We start from the raw sequence: 16,345 nt of genomic DNA on the forward strand, positions 1-16,345 counted from the left end.
CTGTGCTCTAGGGCCAAATTTGATTTATGAACCCATTCTCCCTACCCTGATTACCCACCTGGTTTTCAAAGGTTGCTGACAGAGCAACATTATGCAGCTGTTCCCTTACTACCTGAAGGTGTCTCTGTTGAAATGTCGAATGAAAAACTTGAAGTACGTCAGGATCCTCTGGGATGACATATATGGCACCAGAGACAACAGGGTATAAAGTAAAATACCCCATGTCCTCCCTAGTCACATGGCACATCCCTGGCACAGGAGCCATCCTTCAAGTGCCCATAAGCAGTTTATGGCTCCAGGCCTGTACCTTGGCCTCACTTGCAGAGTAATGTGGTCAACAATCAGCACAAGAGCATTTGACTTTTATTTAATGTAAACTGGTATCTTAAACCTCAACAATTATATCTATACCTTGCATATGGCATTTGGTATAATGACTAATTATTTTCAATAATGTAATCAATACTGCAATAGCAGATAAGCCACACTGAAACTTTATTTTTCCTGTTTATGTGCTATTTTAGATAAATTTGACATTTCACAAGTGAAAAAAAATCAAAACAATCCCTACACCAGAGCTCAAAATTAAATCAGATTTTGCAACATGTTAATCATGAAAGCCAGAGGATGATGAATAGCCCCACTGAGGCTATTGATCATTTTCTAGGAATAAGGCAAAAGCCAGCAAAATCATGCTGCAACACGCACTGAGAACATCACCAAATATGATTTTGCTTCGGCATGTATGCTAACAGAAAGCAGATTATTACAATTTCATGTGTAATACCTATAATGACTGTATACACAATGAAAAATACACAAATAATTATTATTTCTGCAAGAGCTGCATTATGGCTGGAAAGTCTCTGTATGCAGCTGATTAAATCTTACTCTGAGAATGCAGTTTTGCAAATAGCATTTCATGCAAGACATTCAAGTAATTTTTTTAAGGCTCCCTGGCTGCCAGCTCACTGCAGACACAGTTAGTTCAAACTTTTCTTTAGGATTCATTTCATGCCCTCCTTTCTGCTAATATCCCTGAGATCAATCCTTTCTCTAATGAATAGCTGACCTATTCTTCTTTGATTTGCCATTGATTTCCTCTGCTTACCTCCCAACGCTTTGCCTGTTGATTAAACGCTAGACATAGGAATGCCTCAAATTTCTGACTTCTGAGTCATCCTCTCATGACTTGAACAGCTTGAAGCCAGCTTTAGCTCCCCGACATCATTAGTGAAAACTCCTTTTGTTTTTAAACTCTACAAGCAGCCCATTTCTCTCCAAGCTGAGGCGCTGCTTGTGAACTAGACAACAAATAGTAGCAACAAAATTATCTCCTACATGCACTGCGATAATTATGGTAAGAAAAGGAAAGGGATACTTTTTCTGAGACAGAGAAGGCAAGCTACAGCTTTCCCTTTCTCACTAGAAGATTTCTTTGTCTACATGCAATGCAGACAAGACCACGAGTAAAGACATCTGCTTATGCAAACTTTTATTTTAGCATGGGGTCCCTCTGACTCCAGCATGACTCTGCATGAGTCATTGGCTTGCAAAAGCAGCTCTTTTTTCTGAAGACACCAGCTTTTAAGAGCCAATCCACAAAACCCCCTCTCCAGCTTCCACTTTACAGAGCAATCTGGATGAAACTGCTTATCAGCACTGCAAGAAGGAGAGCTGGAGCTGATGCTTTGAAAACTTGCAGTGGTATTTCCTTGGAACACAGATATCTTCAGACTCCAACACTTTGATGTCTCCTTCAAAAACAAACAGGCTCACACTATCTCAATTTTCCTGCAGTCCTGATGTTTCTCAAAATGCAGCTTGTTTTCTCTAGGGTGACACACAATCCTAGAAGACCAGCTATGTGTGATAATTACTATACTTCCAATTAAGGTAACGGTACCTGACATTCTGTCCTATGTTCCATTACGGTCACGGCTACACTGGGAACATCACCTGCACATGACCAACACTTTTCTTTCTCTCCTGCTCAGGTTCTGTGTGAAGGGAACAGCCCCAAGGATTCTAGTGATGAGGAGAGCAGGTTAAGGTGGTGTGCCATGAACACGCCACTGTCTCGACAGCCCAGACATGGTGCTTCCCTCCTGTGATAGCTAAAGCACCTTGTCACAAACTGGAGCCATGAGTTTGTAAGTTACTGTAACATTTTCTTTTTCAAATGATCAAAACCCACAAGAATGCAGCAACTGTTCAGAGCTGTTTGCTAACCTTTCAAGTTCTCCACTAGCTGTCAGAGCATGACAGAAAGTCCTACTGTGACCAGACTACTGTGCTGACTCCACTGCAGGCTCTATGCATGGTACAGGGCAGGTTAAATAAAAACAGGTTCAACAAAAGAGCCTACACTTGGGTACTAGATTCTGTGCCCTTGCACTCAATCCTGCAAATGCATGCTGGAAGATAAATGAGGAAGATTAGGTGATATTACAAGATGCTGATATTACAAGATGCTGACTCCAGCACTGGCTGGACCACTCCATGAGACAATCTAATCCACCAACACAGCAGACCACTCTTCCAGAAAAAAAAAAAAAAAAAAAAAAAAAAAAAAGCTGTGATTTTTCTGTCCATTTTGTGAGATTGATGAGTTTAGCAATCTGAAGTGCTCCAGAGCTCACTTAATGAAGGTGCTACAGCTATGAGCAAAGGGAGTGAAGGAGATAGAAAACGGTAAAGAATAAAAATAATAAAAATGGACAGTGTGACACGTTTCTGTGGACAGAAGGAAGATGTCATGCCAAGTCAGCTGCCCGTGAAACCGCACAGTAGGCACCTCAGAACAGCATTGGAAACAGACAGCATGCTCAGAGGGCAACTACACAGATCAGCCTTGGCTTAACAGAAAGACAAGCCACGAAAGACTTCAGCTGGGCCACTGGGAGTTGTCTCTATTCAGTTAGGACCCACAGCCCTGGGAGCCATTCCTAAAATGGGGTGCCTGTCCATTTGCTCAGTAAGACACCGATATTTTCTCTCAGAAGACTGTTGTGGGATGAGATGTTCCCTCTGCTCACAGAGCAGCCTCACTGTTACAGTCCAGCTGGGAAGAGGCAAAAGTAAGCTGTCCTCTTTATTATCCATGCCAGCAAGGCTGAGGTTTTAGCCAGTCTCATGGCCAACCTAAAATGCAAAATTAAGACCTGGGGCATAAGTACAGGTGACCTGGTGACCTGCTCACATCACTCTGTCAGGTGGCCATGGCAGAACAGCAAGTCAGACTCACTCTTGCGGTTCCTCCTGGGCAAATTTCAATTTTTTTGCTATGGCGTTGTGTGACACTGTGCAAAAGCCTTCCCACCTGCTCCCCTTACAGCCCAGCTCCCATGCTGGCTGCATCCTCACTGGATGTGTGGGGAAATTGAGCAACAACCTACTCGTGAGGGAGAACTCGAGATGAAGTCCGCCTTCTTGCAGAAAGTTGCCACGTTAAAAAGCAGATTATAACACAGAAGAGAGAGGGAGGGAGGGAAACAAGAAGGTTTATGCCATGCGTGCAGCACAGCACCTCCCTCTCGAGCACTGTGGCTGCCAGCACCCGAAACTCCAGGCGAGGAGTTCCCAGATCCGATCCCGACTCTTACACTGCACCTCTTCACGCTTTGTGCCATCTCCCCCTGCCAGCATCGCCCAGTTAACCTGGCTGCGGCACTGCCACCCGGACCGAGTCCCAGTGACTTGCTGCGGTCACTCATAATTGCAATCTCCCCTACGCGAACTTCATTGCTGCCACTACGGTGGACGGAATACCCACCAAAACCAAAACCGCCTCGCAGCCCCGCCAGCACCCCTCATCTCCGCACGCAGGGCATCCGTCCCCGCAGCTTCCCCGGCACACACGGCCGGGCCCGGCCCACCCCCGCAGCTTCCCCTCCCCGTGTGCCGCCCCGCCTGGCCCCGCCCCAGCGCCGGTCCTCCCGCAGGGCTCCGGCGTGCGCCCGCCGCTGCCCCGCTGCCTGGCTGGGCGCTGGATGCTGCTGCAGCGGGGAGGCCGGAGGAGCTCCGCGGCGGGGGCCACCCCGCGGTGAGTGCGCGGGCTCCGCTCTCGGGACAGCGGCCAGGGGGTGTCCCAGGGCCCCCGCGTTTCCCCGGGGCCCCCGCGGCAGCGGCGGGGAGGCGGGCGCGGTGCCGGTGAGCAGCCGGGGGACAAAGGCGAGGGGGACGGGTCCCGGCTGGGAGCGGTGCGGCTGCGAGTGGAGAGAGCTGCGCCCGCCGCCCGGGGCGGGGAGCGGTGGGGCGAGGGCGGCGGGACGGGGCTGCGCTGCCCGCGGAGCCGGGAGAGGCTCCGTGCTGCGGCGCTCGGTCCCGCCGCGGGGCAGCGGCTGCGAAAGTGTATTTACAACTTTGGATGGGCGGTGCGAGCTTCGGCCGGAGCGATCTCCGGCCGTGTCACATTATCAGGGGGTTTTCCTGTCACAGCCGCCGCCGTGGGTGTCCCTGCCGCTCCTGGCTGCTGCTGCTCCCGGGCACACGGTGGGGACAGGAGGGAGTGAGGCTCTGGAGGAGCCAGGGGTCGTGGTAACTTATCCGTCCCTCGGCGTCGTGGTCGGGCACCGCCGGGGGGTCTCGCTGGTGCTGGATGATGGGGTGATGCCGGGGCGGGATCAGCAATACACCGGCTGTGACGGGAGACACCCGAGGCGGCTGGCTGTGTCCCAGAGAGCTGCCGTGGGAGGGATGGCACGAGTGTGGGACGCGTCCCAGCTGGTGCTCGGTTGGCCGCCACCTGCCCCGCAGGTGCCGAGGGACAGTGACAGGGACGCGGCCCCGCGGGTCCCCCCTCTGTGGTGCAGCACCTGGGCCGCCTCCTTCCGTGGGGCAGCCTCGGGGGAGAGGGGCTGGAGGCATCTCGTGGGGCTGGTCTGGGTGGTCTGTCAGCTGTGAGGGACTTCGGAGCACCCCTACCTGCAGGTGTGTGCCTGCGGGAGAAGGGCTGGGCGTCAGAAAGGCAGAAGTCTCCATATCTCGTTGTTTCCTCACCCCCTGGAATTCTTTTTCGGTAACGATTGGCAGGGAAAGGCTTTGGGTTTCCTGTGCTGAGAACTCGTCATCGTCTGCATCGAGAGATGTTTCTCCCGCTGTTCGGCAGTGACAGGCTCTCAGGTTAACTCCCCTGTGGCATTTAAAATGCACATCTGTGTTTTTCCACCGCACCAGAAAAATAGCACACCGTCTGAACATTGTCCCTTCTTAGAGTACTGCTGTGATGCCCGGGCCCTGACAAGAAATGCTTCAAAAATGTTTTTAAAAACACAAACCAACAAACCACAACTGTTTGAACATTGGTGACACATTAATTTGTTTAGCTTTTTTTAATTTTTAATTTTTGTTTTGTTTCTGGAAAATTTGGAATGACAACAGAATGCCTTGGCCTCACTGTTGTTTATTCTTCCCATTTAATTGTACAATTAAACACTAATAATCAAAGTGTTCTGGTTTCAGCACTGGTGGTGGTGGGAGTCTATGTAGTAGCCTGTGTTTTGGCTTCAGATAGGAAGTGCCAAATCAGAAAATAATGGAATCCAAGGGGGGAGTTGTGTTTCTTGTAGAGATCACCTTAACGAAGAAAAGAAGGGAGGAAACAAAAAAGAGTAAGACAAAAATAAGTCTACACAATGCTGTTGAAGAACATGAGTTGTAGTGACTCTTTGCAGCGGTCTACCAAAAAATACTGTCTGTACTTTTTTGGACAGTTTCTTTTTTTCCCCTTAGAATTTGTGTTGTTGCTAACTAGATTTCTTTTTATATGAACTTGATAAAATGGGATATACACCAGTAACACCAAAACCATGTAGATTTACATGTGGTTTTCTCATCTAAGCCTTTTTTTGATAGAAGTTTTTACACCCAAGTGAGGGCCATATAATTTAAGTTTTTTTATGGGTGATTTTTGGGGGGATTTTTTGTTATATTTCAGTTTGTTTTTTTAAAAATCCAAAGCTGATAGTATCTTAAGGCTACAGCACTCTTCCCAACGCTGCAGGTAAAGAGCATGTGAATCCAGTGATTAGCTCTCTATCAGCTGGCTTTTGTAATAAAGTCGTTGCACTACTGTTCCTCCAAAGTGAGACAATGTAAATGACTTGCATGCTTACTGTGCTCCAGGGTTACACTGCTTTTCTTGCAGAAAGTCCCCTGTTACTGCGCTGCTGCTTGATTATCTTGGTGGTGTTAAGCAGTGGTACCTTAATTCGTAGTGTGTGGTTAGTGGCTGTGCACAAACGGTGGGCTTGGCCCAAGCAAGATCCTCTGACAAGGAGGAGCTGCTCCCTGGAGAATCGCAGGAGAAGATAATTTGCTTCTTGTTAAAACATTTTTTACATTTGCCTTTTCTTTTTTTTCCCCTCTATTTCTTCTTTTTGCACAATTCAGCATCACCTCAAAAATGCAGCACTCTATAAGGCTGAGGGGTTTTTTTGTTCTGATTATTTTCTTGTCTGTGTCTTCCCTACTGCTTTGCTAAAGTTGATGTCTGGCAGTGCTGTGTGCAGCAACTAATCATAAAGACCCTGCTGTTTGTGTTAATTTTATCAAGGTATTGGCAGATTGGCATTTTCGCAGTTGTAGCAGAGGCAAGCTGTGTTCCAGGTGGAGTTTTATCTATTCTTTTTGTCCAGTTCACGTAAATCGGTATTTCTCTCTGCTGTGAATATTTTCAAGACTAGCTATACACTTGAGGGGGGAAAAGTTAGAAGCAAACTGATGCAGAAGCTGCCTGGTTGGTGTGAATATTTAGATAGTGATTCAAATGCAATGAGATCAGCAGTGGACTTTCCCCTTCCTCTGGGGACAGAAGCCAATTTTTTTTTTTTTTTTTTTTTTTTTTTACGTGGTTATTACTGGTAGCAAAGCTATTCCTACTCAGAAGAATTTGTTACATTGTTTAAAAAAAAAAAAGTCTGTTGCTCCTTATTTGCCTTGCAACTCAAGGTATTGCTTGTGAAATGATAATTATGCTTTGCTCTTTATTTATTTAATAAATAGTTTGTAGTCTGCTGCTTCTATAATTGGTACAAGATCTTGGTGAGGATAGAAATTAAGAAATTTTTGGACAGCTCTGCAGCAGACTTCTGAAGTCTTAGGGATACATTCCAAATCAGTCCAGCCTAGCTCAAGTGAAAAAAATACTATCCCTGTAAAATAACTTGTGCAAAGACAGGCTTGTAGAAGAGTATCTCTCATCTGTTGTGCTTGAGGCAAGAGTATAATGGATCCCCCTGGGAGAAATCCTGTTTATAGCCTTAGTAGACTAAAAATGAAATATGTTTCCAGTTGGAGAATTAACTGATATGCTTTTGGGTCAGGAAGTGTCATGCATTTGCAATTTACACAGTATAGGTGCTTCTCTTCTGAGCTACCGGTAGAGAGACCAGGTCTTGCTGCTGCTCTCCTGCTCTTCCGAAGTTTCCTGACAGTTGCAGTGCCTGTGAAAGAAGCCTGGTTTTTGCTTATTGTAAAGAACTTGCTGTCTATACTTTGCTTCTCCTGTTTCCCAGACATAGAAAAGATGAATGGTCTTTAGTAAAGATCTACAATTTACAAGGCAGAATTGCCAGGCACTGGAGTGCTAAATTGAAGTATCTGGTTTTGTTCTTACACCGGGGTCCTGGACCGGCATTGTCTTTACTGCACTCCCGGCTGTGCATATGTATGCCCATAAATGAGATTTCCCTCAGGGTCCATCTCAAAAGAGACTTTCTGGTGTGTTTGAGAGGTGAGAAGGTTGCTATTACTGAATGGCTATTCCAGCAATTCACTTCTCTTAACTTTTGCAGGATCTCATGTGATGTGTGTTGTGGATCCAGCTGAGAAAATGAAGCTTGGCATTTCTGACCAGACTTCCTTTGCAGCTGCTCTGTGTGAGGTGTAATGGATACTGAGGCTGGCTCATGCCCAATGCCATATTTTGCTGTTTCTTTCTTGTGCTTTTGCAGTTGCCTAGGCCAATTGATACCTTAAATTACCACGTACTCTTAAACTTTAATTTGTGAAGTATGAGGAAAACTTGTAAGTGATTGGTATTCAATAAACAAGTCCATTAGTAAGTAGATTATGCAGCAGTAATGAAATTCATTGCGATGAGAAACTGCATGTCAGTAGTCAGATGCAATAGGGTACATACTACTGCCTTTACCAGTCAGTGAAAAGGAAGGATCAGTTGATCCACTGATCTTGCCACAAGAAGATTGTTTGTCTTCCCAGGTAAAAAAGCATGCTGGGAAGGAATTGTATACTCTAGATGCAGACTTTACTGTTTGGGTGTTCTTTAAAATGTGTACATTGCTGCATTTTGCATTTAGTACTGAATAAATAATGTATTTTTAAAGCTGCCTGTTTTTGTGTACAAAAATTCAAAGCCACTTTCCATCACTTAAAAATGATGGAAAAACATAATCCCTGTGAAATCCTAATTCATCCCTTTTTGCCTGAAGCCTTTAATACTCATTGTCTGTTTCTTTCAAAGAGCTCCTGAACTCAGTTTTGTTTCAGCTAAATATTAAGTTCATAAAGTGATTTATGTTGTGCTGTCCTCAAAGGGAGCAAACTGCTGAGAAGTGTTTTTCATCCCATGGGAGAGGTGGATGGAAGCGTGGCAGCTACCCTGCGTGGTGCTACCATTGCTGCCCTTGCACTTCCATGTGCTACAGGAGCACCTCCTTTGGTGCTCTGTCCTTTGTTAAGCATTTTTTCCTCTCCTTGAGGACTAATTGGTGCACCCAAAAACATGAGTCGCTTTTATTTGGCTGCAAGAGAATGCCACCATCCCTGGGTTAGGAGAGTTGTCCCTATCTTTGAGCTCAAGGACTAGGGCAGCCTGCAGAGTGCAGCATGTCATGTAGCAGCATGGTCCCAGGTTAGGAATGGGTATCTGCAGAGTTTTGGGACATCCCTTCTTCCTGAGCACATTGTGTGGGGGTGCAGAGCAGAAGAGTTACAAGCACTGGAGCATGTTTCTTGTTCTGGGATTCATTTGTGCTGCTTGATGTGGGGCAGGAAGACTTTATAGCACTAAGGTGGGGAGCCTGAGCAGTCATGCCTAACTAAGAGCTGCATCTAATCCTGCAATGAAGACTAGTGAGAAGGCATTTTCCTTGCTGTTGTTAAAGCTCAGTGTCACCAAGGATTGTTGCTTGTACATGAAGAAAGAGACCAATGCTCAATGATTTCCCCATCTGTCACGTCTGCATGGGTTCACAGCCCTGGAGTTTTTGAAGGCTTCTTGCATTGCATCTCTTGAAAAAGCCTAAAGGAAGTGTGGGGGCCAGGCCCACATCCCTACTGTGTGAGGGGACTGTGGTCACACCTGACCAGGTGCAGAGAGCCTGCTGTGATTGCATCTCCCGTGGGCTGGATCCAGTTTTCTCTGCTGTCAGTGTTGCACCTGTCCACAGCCAAACAGCACAGGTTCTGAAATCCCGTTCTTCAGAGCACCCACGTGACTGGGAGGTGTCTTGGTATTCCTTGCTCAATGGCTTTGAACAGGGATTTCCCATGAAGTAGTGTGTTGTGTTTGAAGGCAGGTATGTATTTTACCCCAAAAGCAGTGTGTGGATACTGAATTTGATACCTTACCTCCCTGTGGCATCTTTGCCCTTGGATGTGTTGTGCTGGTCCTGGAATGATGCTGAGGTAGACACATTTGAAAAGTCAATGTGCTTCTGGGAATTTGCTGCAGGATGTGACCTAGTTGTCCTGACTGCTGGTCACAAGTGGCACTTTTCACATCATCTTACAGCCATGACATAAAACTGTTTAACTTCAATCTCGTTTTCTGCCGTGACAAGCAACTTTGTTTCCACTCCTTCCTGGTTGATGCATCTTCTCAGAGAAATTTTCATCGTTGCAGGGGTTAGTCAAAGGAGGTGGGTGGAGCTTTTTAAAATTGCTGAGAAGAGTTTATATGTGCCATCATGACTTCTTTTACTTGCTCAGGGTCTTTATTACTACTCTCTTTTGCAGACAGTACTGGTGCCCTACAGTGTGCATCTGAGGGGGCAAAATACCTGGAAGGTGAGGGGAGTTTTCAGTTTTACGACTGTGTTTCATCACGAGTACAAGGCAGCCCAAGTGTGGGTTGCTGCCAAAGGCAGATTTGTTTCCAGGCGGTTGTCTGTGTGTCTTGCTGCAGGATAGCCTTGATTAAAGCTGCTTAAGCTGTTTGTGAAACTGCATCCCAAGAGTCTAGTGTTCTTAGAAGCCTAAGACATCTCTGGATGATGTCTGGAAAATATTAAGAAGAGTCTTAATGTTTCTGGACAATTTTTGATGAGAGGCTGTAGGCCCACTGCGGTAAGGTTTCATCAGGAAGGTGCTCGGTGCTCATTCTCTGTCAGCTCTAGAAAAAGCAGATGTTTTACTGTAATAAACCTTAAGGAGCATGTTTCCAGGTGTTTGTGAGAGAAGCACAGAATTACCTGTGCTTTTTTCTTGGTGGATAAGAACTTTGTTCTGCTTTGCTACTCTGAGTTGGTAAGTTATGGCTCGTTCATCTATTCCCTTCATCCCCTTGAGATGTGATTTTAGCTGTAGCTAGAGGCTGAAATGAGAATTAGGACCCAAGTCGCTGTGGTGTTATGAACTAGTGTGTAAAATACAGTGGCATTCATTACGAGAATCCACATGCTGTCTGGATGAGACCTTCTTCCAGACAGTCTGTTGGTGGCAGGCCCCAAACTGAGTGTTGGCAGGACATCCTTGTGTCATTGGGTATATGGTGGGGGCATGAGGTGTTTCAGTGAGCCATCCTGCTGGTACCTGAAGCACAAAGCTCCTTCCTTCTCATTCAACTCCTCTTCCTCCCATGGAAGGCTCTGCTGCTCTTACCCACCTTGCTGGGGCAAACCTCATCCGTTCCTGCTTTGGCCCAGCTGAGGTTCTGGCCCTATGCTGGGAGGCAGATTGAGGGTCTGTGGAGAGAGGAGGGGAAGATTTAATTGAGTTTTTATGACCATGTTTGAGTTGCTTAGTGAGAGAGGGCTTGAAGTTAATGACAGGCATGTTTTCCAAAGATCCTCAGCATGTGTGTTTAGGTAAAACAAACACTGCTAAATAAGCTGTGCCACCACTCTGGGCACTAATAAGCCTTCCTGTCTGATACTAGAAGTATACAAATACTGGGGACATCCCTTTGGGGTAAACAGTGCCTTTGACTGTTTTAATTGATAGACTTGCTGGGCCTTTGACCAAGCAATTACAACTCAAAATGCACTTCTGCAGGAGCTAAAACATGAAATGATGTTAGTTAAAAAAAAAAGCAACACAACAAAAACAAACAACCTGTAGAGTGTCCCAGAGGCTGATGATTGACTTCAGCTTTTATTAATTCATCTGCAGTGCATTTGCTGGAGCTTTTATGGTTTAATTGAGGTTAAGAGGTTGGAATCTGGTAAACAAAAGAATGGCATATGGGCAGTCTGAAACTGTGTATGTTTAAGTAAGAGCATTCCTTCTGGTCACTTGTTTTCATTGGGCAGCTACTCCTGATTCACAACTTTTTTTAAAAAAAAAGTAAAGGTGTAAACATGCATTGCTAACAAGTTAATGATTCATAATGTTTTATCACATCCTAACATACCTCTAAAGAAGAGAAGGTTGAGCTGGACTTGTGTTTGACCTCCCCCTTCAGATTAAGGACATTTTTCTTTAACCCTTTGCTTGTCGTGAGGGGGTCCAAAGGCTCATTTATTTTGAATCATAAGAAGAAAAAGGCCTTCTCTTCTGCCTTTCTCACTTCCCTGTTCTGGGAGTCCACAGCTGTTCTCTTAAAAATTCAAATGGAAATAGCAGATGTGGGAAAAAAACTTCTTTCCAGAAACTTTTTATTATAGAGGCTATGGGGAAGTGGGAATCAGTTTCTTCAGCTGTCCAGAAGAATCTGTGTGCACGTGTTTGTTTTTTTATGGTCATTTTTTTGTCCTATTTTCAGTTCCATTTTGAGCCTCATTAATGTCTTCATTGGCTGTGACATCCCCCTGTGAGAGGGAACATGTACTGGCCAGTGCAGCCGTTGGACAATTAAGATAAACCCCCTGATGCTGAAAAGTTCATACTCCATGATCTTTATGCTGTTGATAAGGTTTATGGCATGAATTACATCAGCTGGCATTAATAGTGGTGACCTGTTGCTCTCTAGTCATTCTGTCGACATCTGTAATTTATATGCAGCTGTTAATCGTGTGTAGTCCAGAGCCTAAGAGAGCATGTCAGTATAATTATTTCAATAAGAGAAGATAAATCAGGATTTTCCTCTTAATATTTCAGTTAATAGCAGCTTTGACATGTCACTTAAAGTCAAATGGTTTTTTCTCACTTGCTTTTAGTTTAGAGCAATCTTTTTAAACCTCCTAAGTTTTGTTAAACTAAATACTTGTTCTGAAGAATAATAACCTCCTTGTCTGCATTTTTTGTCTACTTCTTTCTTGTAAGGAATGCTCTACATAACTTGAATCAAAAATTGCTTTATTAAGAAGCATTTTATATGCTGGCTCAGGGAGGGAGGTGCATGGAACAGCTTCTATATTTGCAAAAGGACACTCCTGGATCTATCGTGTATTTGCTTTAAAAAAATATTTTTTTAAAAAATAAGATGCTTGAGTACAGAGTTGAAAGGAGAGGGATAAAATCCAAGTTCTATTTGCTGTACTCTACATTACTGTTTGCTTTTCCCATCTCCCACACAAGAATTTGCTTCTGCCATAATTTTCTCCTGAACCAGGACAAGCACAATTTTAAACACAAAATGTTTTTTAAACTTATATGTGGTGCACACATGTACATGTGCATACGTGTATATGTGTTGTGTGTTAGCATAACATGGCCTGCTTCCCTGCCACTCGTGAGCCCTCATCTTTTATGCATTGTGGAGGGTGAAGGAAAAGCCCATGGCTCCCTTCACAGCCTGTCCCCTGAAGGTGGTCTGGGCCGTGGCTGGTGGGAGAGGGTGGCACTGCCAGAACCAGAGCATTGGGCTGCCCTTGCTGGGGTCTGTGCCTGTCCCCAGGTGTGTGGGGACTTTGGGGCAGGCACCAGGCAGCAGCGCCTCTGTTGCTGTGCTGCTGGTGAGCGCCAGGTGTTGCTGGTGGAAGGGAGTCAACCCTTTGTTCAGGGCAGCTGGGGGTTGACTTACATCAAATCTTGTATGGCGATGGAGTGGGCCCCATGGTAGGTATCTTGCTGGTTTCGGTCTCTGCTGGCATTGATACCTAACCCACCCTCGAGGAGCCTCTCCCCTTCTTGATGGATTCATCAGGTGCCACAGGATACTTCCTGAGAGGAATGCTGAGAGCAATGGAGAGGAGAGGGCTATACATGAAATGCTACAAGTTGCTGAGAAAACTGTCTCACCTAGCTGTTAAGATGATGTTGTCTACTCTGCATATGGCTGCAAAGAAAACTTCCATCTCTTATTTCTGTTAATACCTGAACTTCAGCTGTAAGATGCTTGTGCAGGCTGGGCTCAGTCCTTGAGAGGAGGGCAGTGCTTACCTCATGAAAGGTGTTATCCAGTGGCTCAGCCTTTTGAGTTTGTGTTCCACCTCCTCCTTTGAGTTGAGTTGTAGAGGATTTCAGGCAGTGGTTTCCCAGGGAGTAGGGATGGAGTGAGGGGGAGGACAGCACAGATGAAGTTCTCTGCACTAACTGTTGACAGTGCACTGAAATCTCTGATTTGGGAGTGAGCAAGGTGCCTGGCTGAAGGATGGGTCACTCCCCCATGTCATGGGTGTTTCCAGGCAATGGCCCAAGGTGCCACCTGCCTTTTCACTTACACGAGTCTGGAAACCTTGAGTCTGGTTTGTTATTCCAGGGAGATCTCATTGCTTTATGGCACTCTCCTGGGACTTCCAAGCTGTTTGAGAGGTTGACGCTGCCTGGTTTCTGCTGTGATGCTGGTGGAAATGTTGACTGGCCTTGGAAAATGGATGACTGTTGGGAGTGTTTTTGTTTTTACACATCTCATCACATGCGTGCTGTGAGCTGCTCCCAGTGCCAACAGAAGCACGGCACTGATGCTCTCGCCTTTTCAACAGGTACATGGGATGAAGGGAGCCTGACACCTGTCTGGAGAGGAGACTCCAGCCCCTGTGGAGCTGCCCACCATGAGCAGGACACTGCTGGCAGGCAGGATGCAGACAGAGATCCGGAGCGTCTGCGTCTTCCTGCCCACCCGTGAGCAGCTCAGCCTGGCCGTCGGGGTGAGTGGCCGGGAGATCGCTGCACCGCAGCCACGGTTCAGTTTTGTTAACTCCCATTGTTCTCCCAAAAGCCTGGTGCTGGTCTGCTGACCGAAAGGCTATTAGCCAGCTTAGGGTAATTGGTGCTCCATTTTCTAATTGGGCAGCTTCAACTCATTTGCAGAGTTCGTTAAAAGTCATGGTTCTGTTGTAGGGTGGGGGTCTCCTCTGCTCTTTTTCTGATGTTATTTACTTTTTATTATCTCTGAATGGTTTTGCTGCTCATAATAATCCAACAATTTTTAAAAAATCGAATCTGAAATACCTTGATTACTTAGCAAGTGTACCCAACAACTGTTTACTCTTGTAAAGAGTCCAGCTATCCCTGGTTTTGGTAGTCTGCAGATCCCTTCAAAGAGTCTAAGGCAAACAGCCATTGAGGGTGGGGCATTTTCCTTCTTGAGTACTCGTACACACAGAAATATCGAGGTAAGTCGCTTCATTTCTTTGATTGCTGCCTCGAATATCTGGAAGTGTGTGTGAGTGACAGCAGGGCCAGCTCAGCTGGCAGCCCAGGGTGGCACGGTGACTGCACAGCACGGTGCCTCTTTGTGCAACGCCGGCTGCTCCTTGAACTTGTGAGAAACTGAGCTGACAAGAGGCACTTGGCGTTCAGAGGACAAGCGAGTCTCAAAGATAAGTGCTCTCTAGTGAGCGTGTGCGTTCACTCATGTGTGGGCTGGGGAGATCTGGCTTTGTTTTGGGTAGGTCTTTTCCCCTGCTTTGGGATGAGGAGGGGGAGAAGACAGTTGAGGTGAACTGTTATTTTAAGTACTTGATTGAAACAGTGGCTTTTGAAACTATGCGTGCTAATCTTCAAAATCCATGTCGGAATTTTCCTACCTGCTGTGTGCAAGTGTAGTGTCCTTAACTGAAACAGCCTCAAGGGCTGGATGGAATAAAGCTTTAAGAAAAAAATCTGGGACGCTCTGCTTCTAGGTTACTGGTTCAAACCCAGCCCATCCACTGCCCCAGAAGGCTTCTGCAATCTGCTGGCTTTTGTGCGAGGCAGAAAACGATGATTTAATTAAGTTCTTGGCAGCAGGTGTACAGGCCTGGGTAATGGTCTGTTTCAGCTGACCCTAAATCTCACCTTCTTATAGCTCTTATCTGGGAGGCTAAAGATGGGAGATAGCAGAGCTGGCCGGCCAGGGGGAAGATGCAGGCTGGTGTGCAGGAGGGCAGTGAGCCAGCAGGGCTGTCACCATCACTGCTCCTCACTGTGCCTGTGCCTGAATGGAGCATGCAGCTGTTCCTTCACCACTGGGTCATGCTCTGGTAAATTGTGAAAACCTGCAGTTTATTGTAAAATAAATTTGGAGTGAGAAAGATTCTTAAGATCGAGTCCAGCCATAAACATTACATTGCCAAGTCCACCACTAAACCAGGTTCCTAAATGCTACATCTGCATGTCTTTTTTAATACCTCCAAAATATTTAATAAGCATAAGAAATGATCTTTTGCTGACAGGGACAGAGGAAAAGTGCTGTGTCCCCTCCTGTTCCCCTGTCCTGTCCTAGCCTGCTGCCCTTCCACAAAGCAGGGGTGCCTTATGCATGACCATGTTGTCCTGCAGAGGAATCCTCTGCAGCACCCCTTTGTGTTCCTTTCAAAGACATTCACCCTTGTAGTTTCTGATACCCCTTTCTTTCGTGTCTGGGAAATTGGGAAAGTATGTACTTGGAGATGCCTGTGTGTGAAAGGGAATAGCTGCCTGGGCCAAAACATGAGACCTCAACACGCAGTTGTGTCCTAATTGCATAGAGAGTGAAACATGACCTGTTACAGCTGGGCAAGTCACCAGAAACAGCTTTTCATTTGGCTTCTGACTTTACCACAACACTCATTCAAAACATCAACAAAAATTAAGATTTCACAGCTGGAGAGATCTTTCTGTTTTAAAGAAACATCAAGGCAATTTTCTAGTGATGTTGATAGAACCCAAATGTAATTAGCACGACCACAGATGATACTTTGTGCATTTATTAGAATAATAATGCCACTACTAAAGATTTCCAAAGCCTTTTAACCTCTTCAGTGTGGAATGCAAATACTAAACAAGCTTGCAGCTCAGTGAGGTAGGTAGGAATGGT

At 45.9% G+C, this 16,345-nt stretch overlaps 1 protein-coding gene across 4 annotated transcripts in view; it reads left to right on the forward strand.

The window, feature by feature from the left end:
* Positions 1-3,939: 3,939 nt before the first annotated feature.
* FRMD1 (FERM domain containing 1) overlaps positions 3,940-16,345 on the forward strand; it is a 66,557-nt gene continuing 54,151 nt past the window's right edge. For 3 of the 4 annotated variants that reach the window (XR_009277089.1, XM_058833916.1, XM_058833918.1), the window contains exons 1-2: positions 3,955-4,152; positions 14,049-14,213. Coding sequence is in view for 3 of the 4 variants with exons in the window: in XM_058833916.1 (XP_058689899.1) it covers positions 14,118-14,213 (96 nt within the window). In the remaining variant the exon portion in view is untranslated. Of the gene's footprint in view, positions 4,153-14,048; positions 14,214-16,345 lie in introns of all 4 variants that reach the window. The other variant, XM_058833917.1, reaches the window with a different exon arrangement.

The sequence above is a fragment of the Poecile atricapillus genome, chromosome 3 (genome assembly GCF_030490865.1).
Source record: "Poecile atricapillus isolate bPoeAtr1 chromosome 3, bPoeAtr1.hap1, whole genome shotgun sequence".
In the NCBI taxonomy this organism is placed as follows: Eukaryota; Metazoa; Chordata; class Aves; order Passeriformes; family Paridae; genus Poecile; species Poecile atricapillus.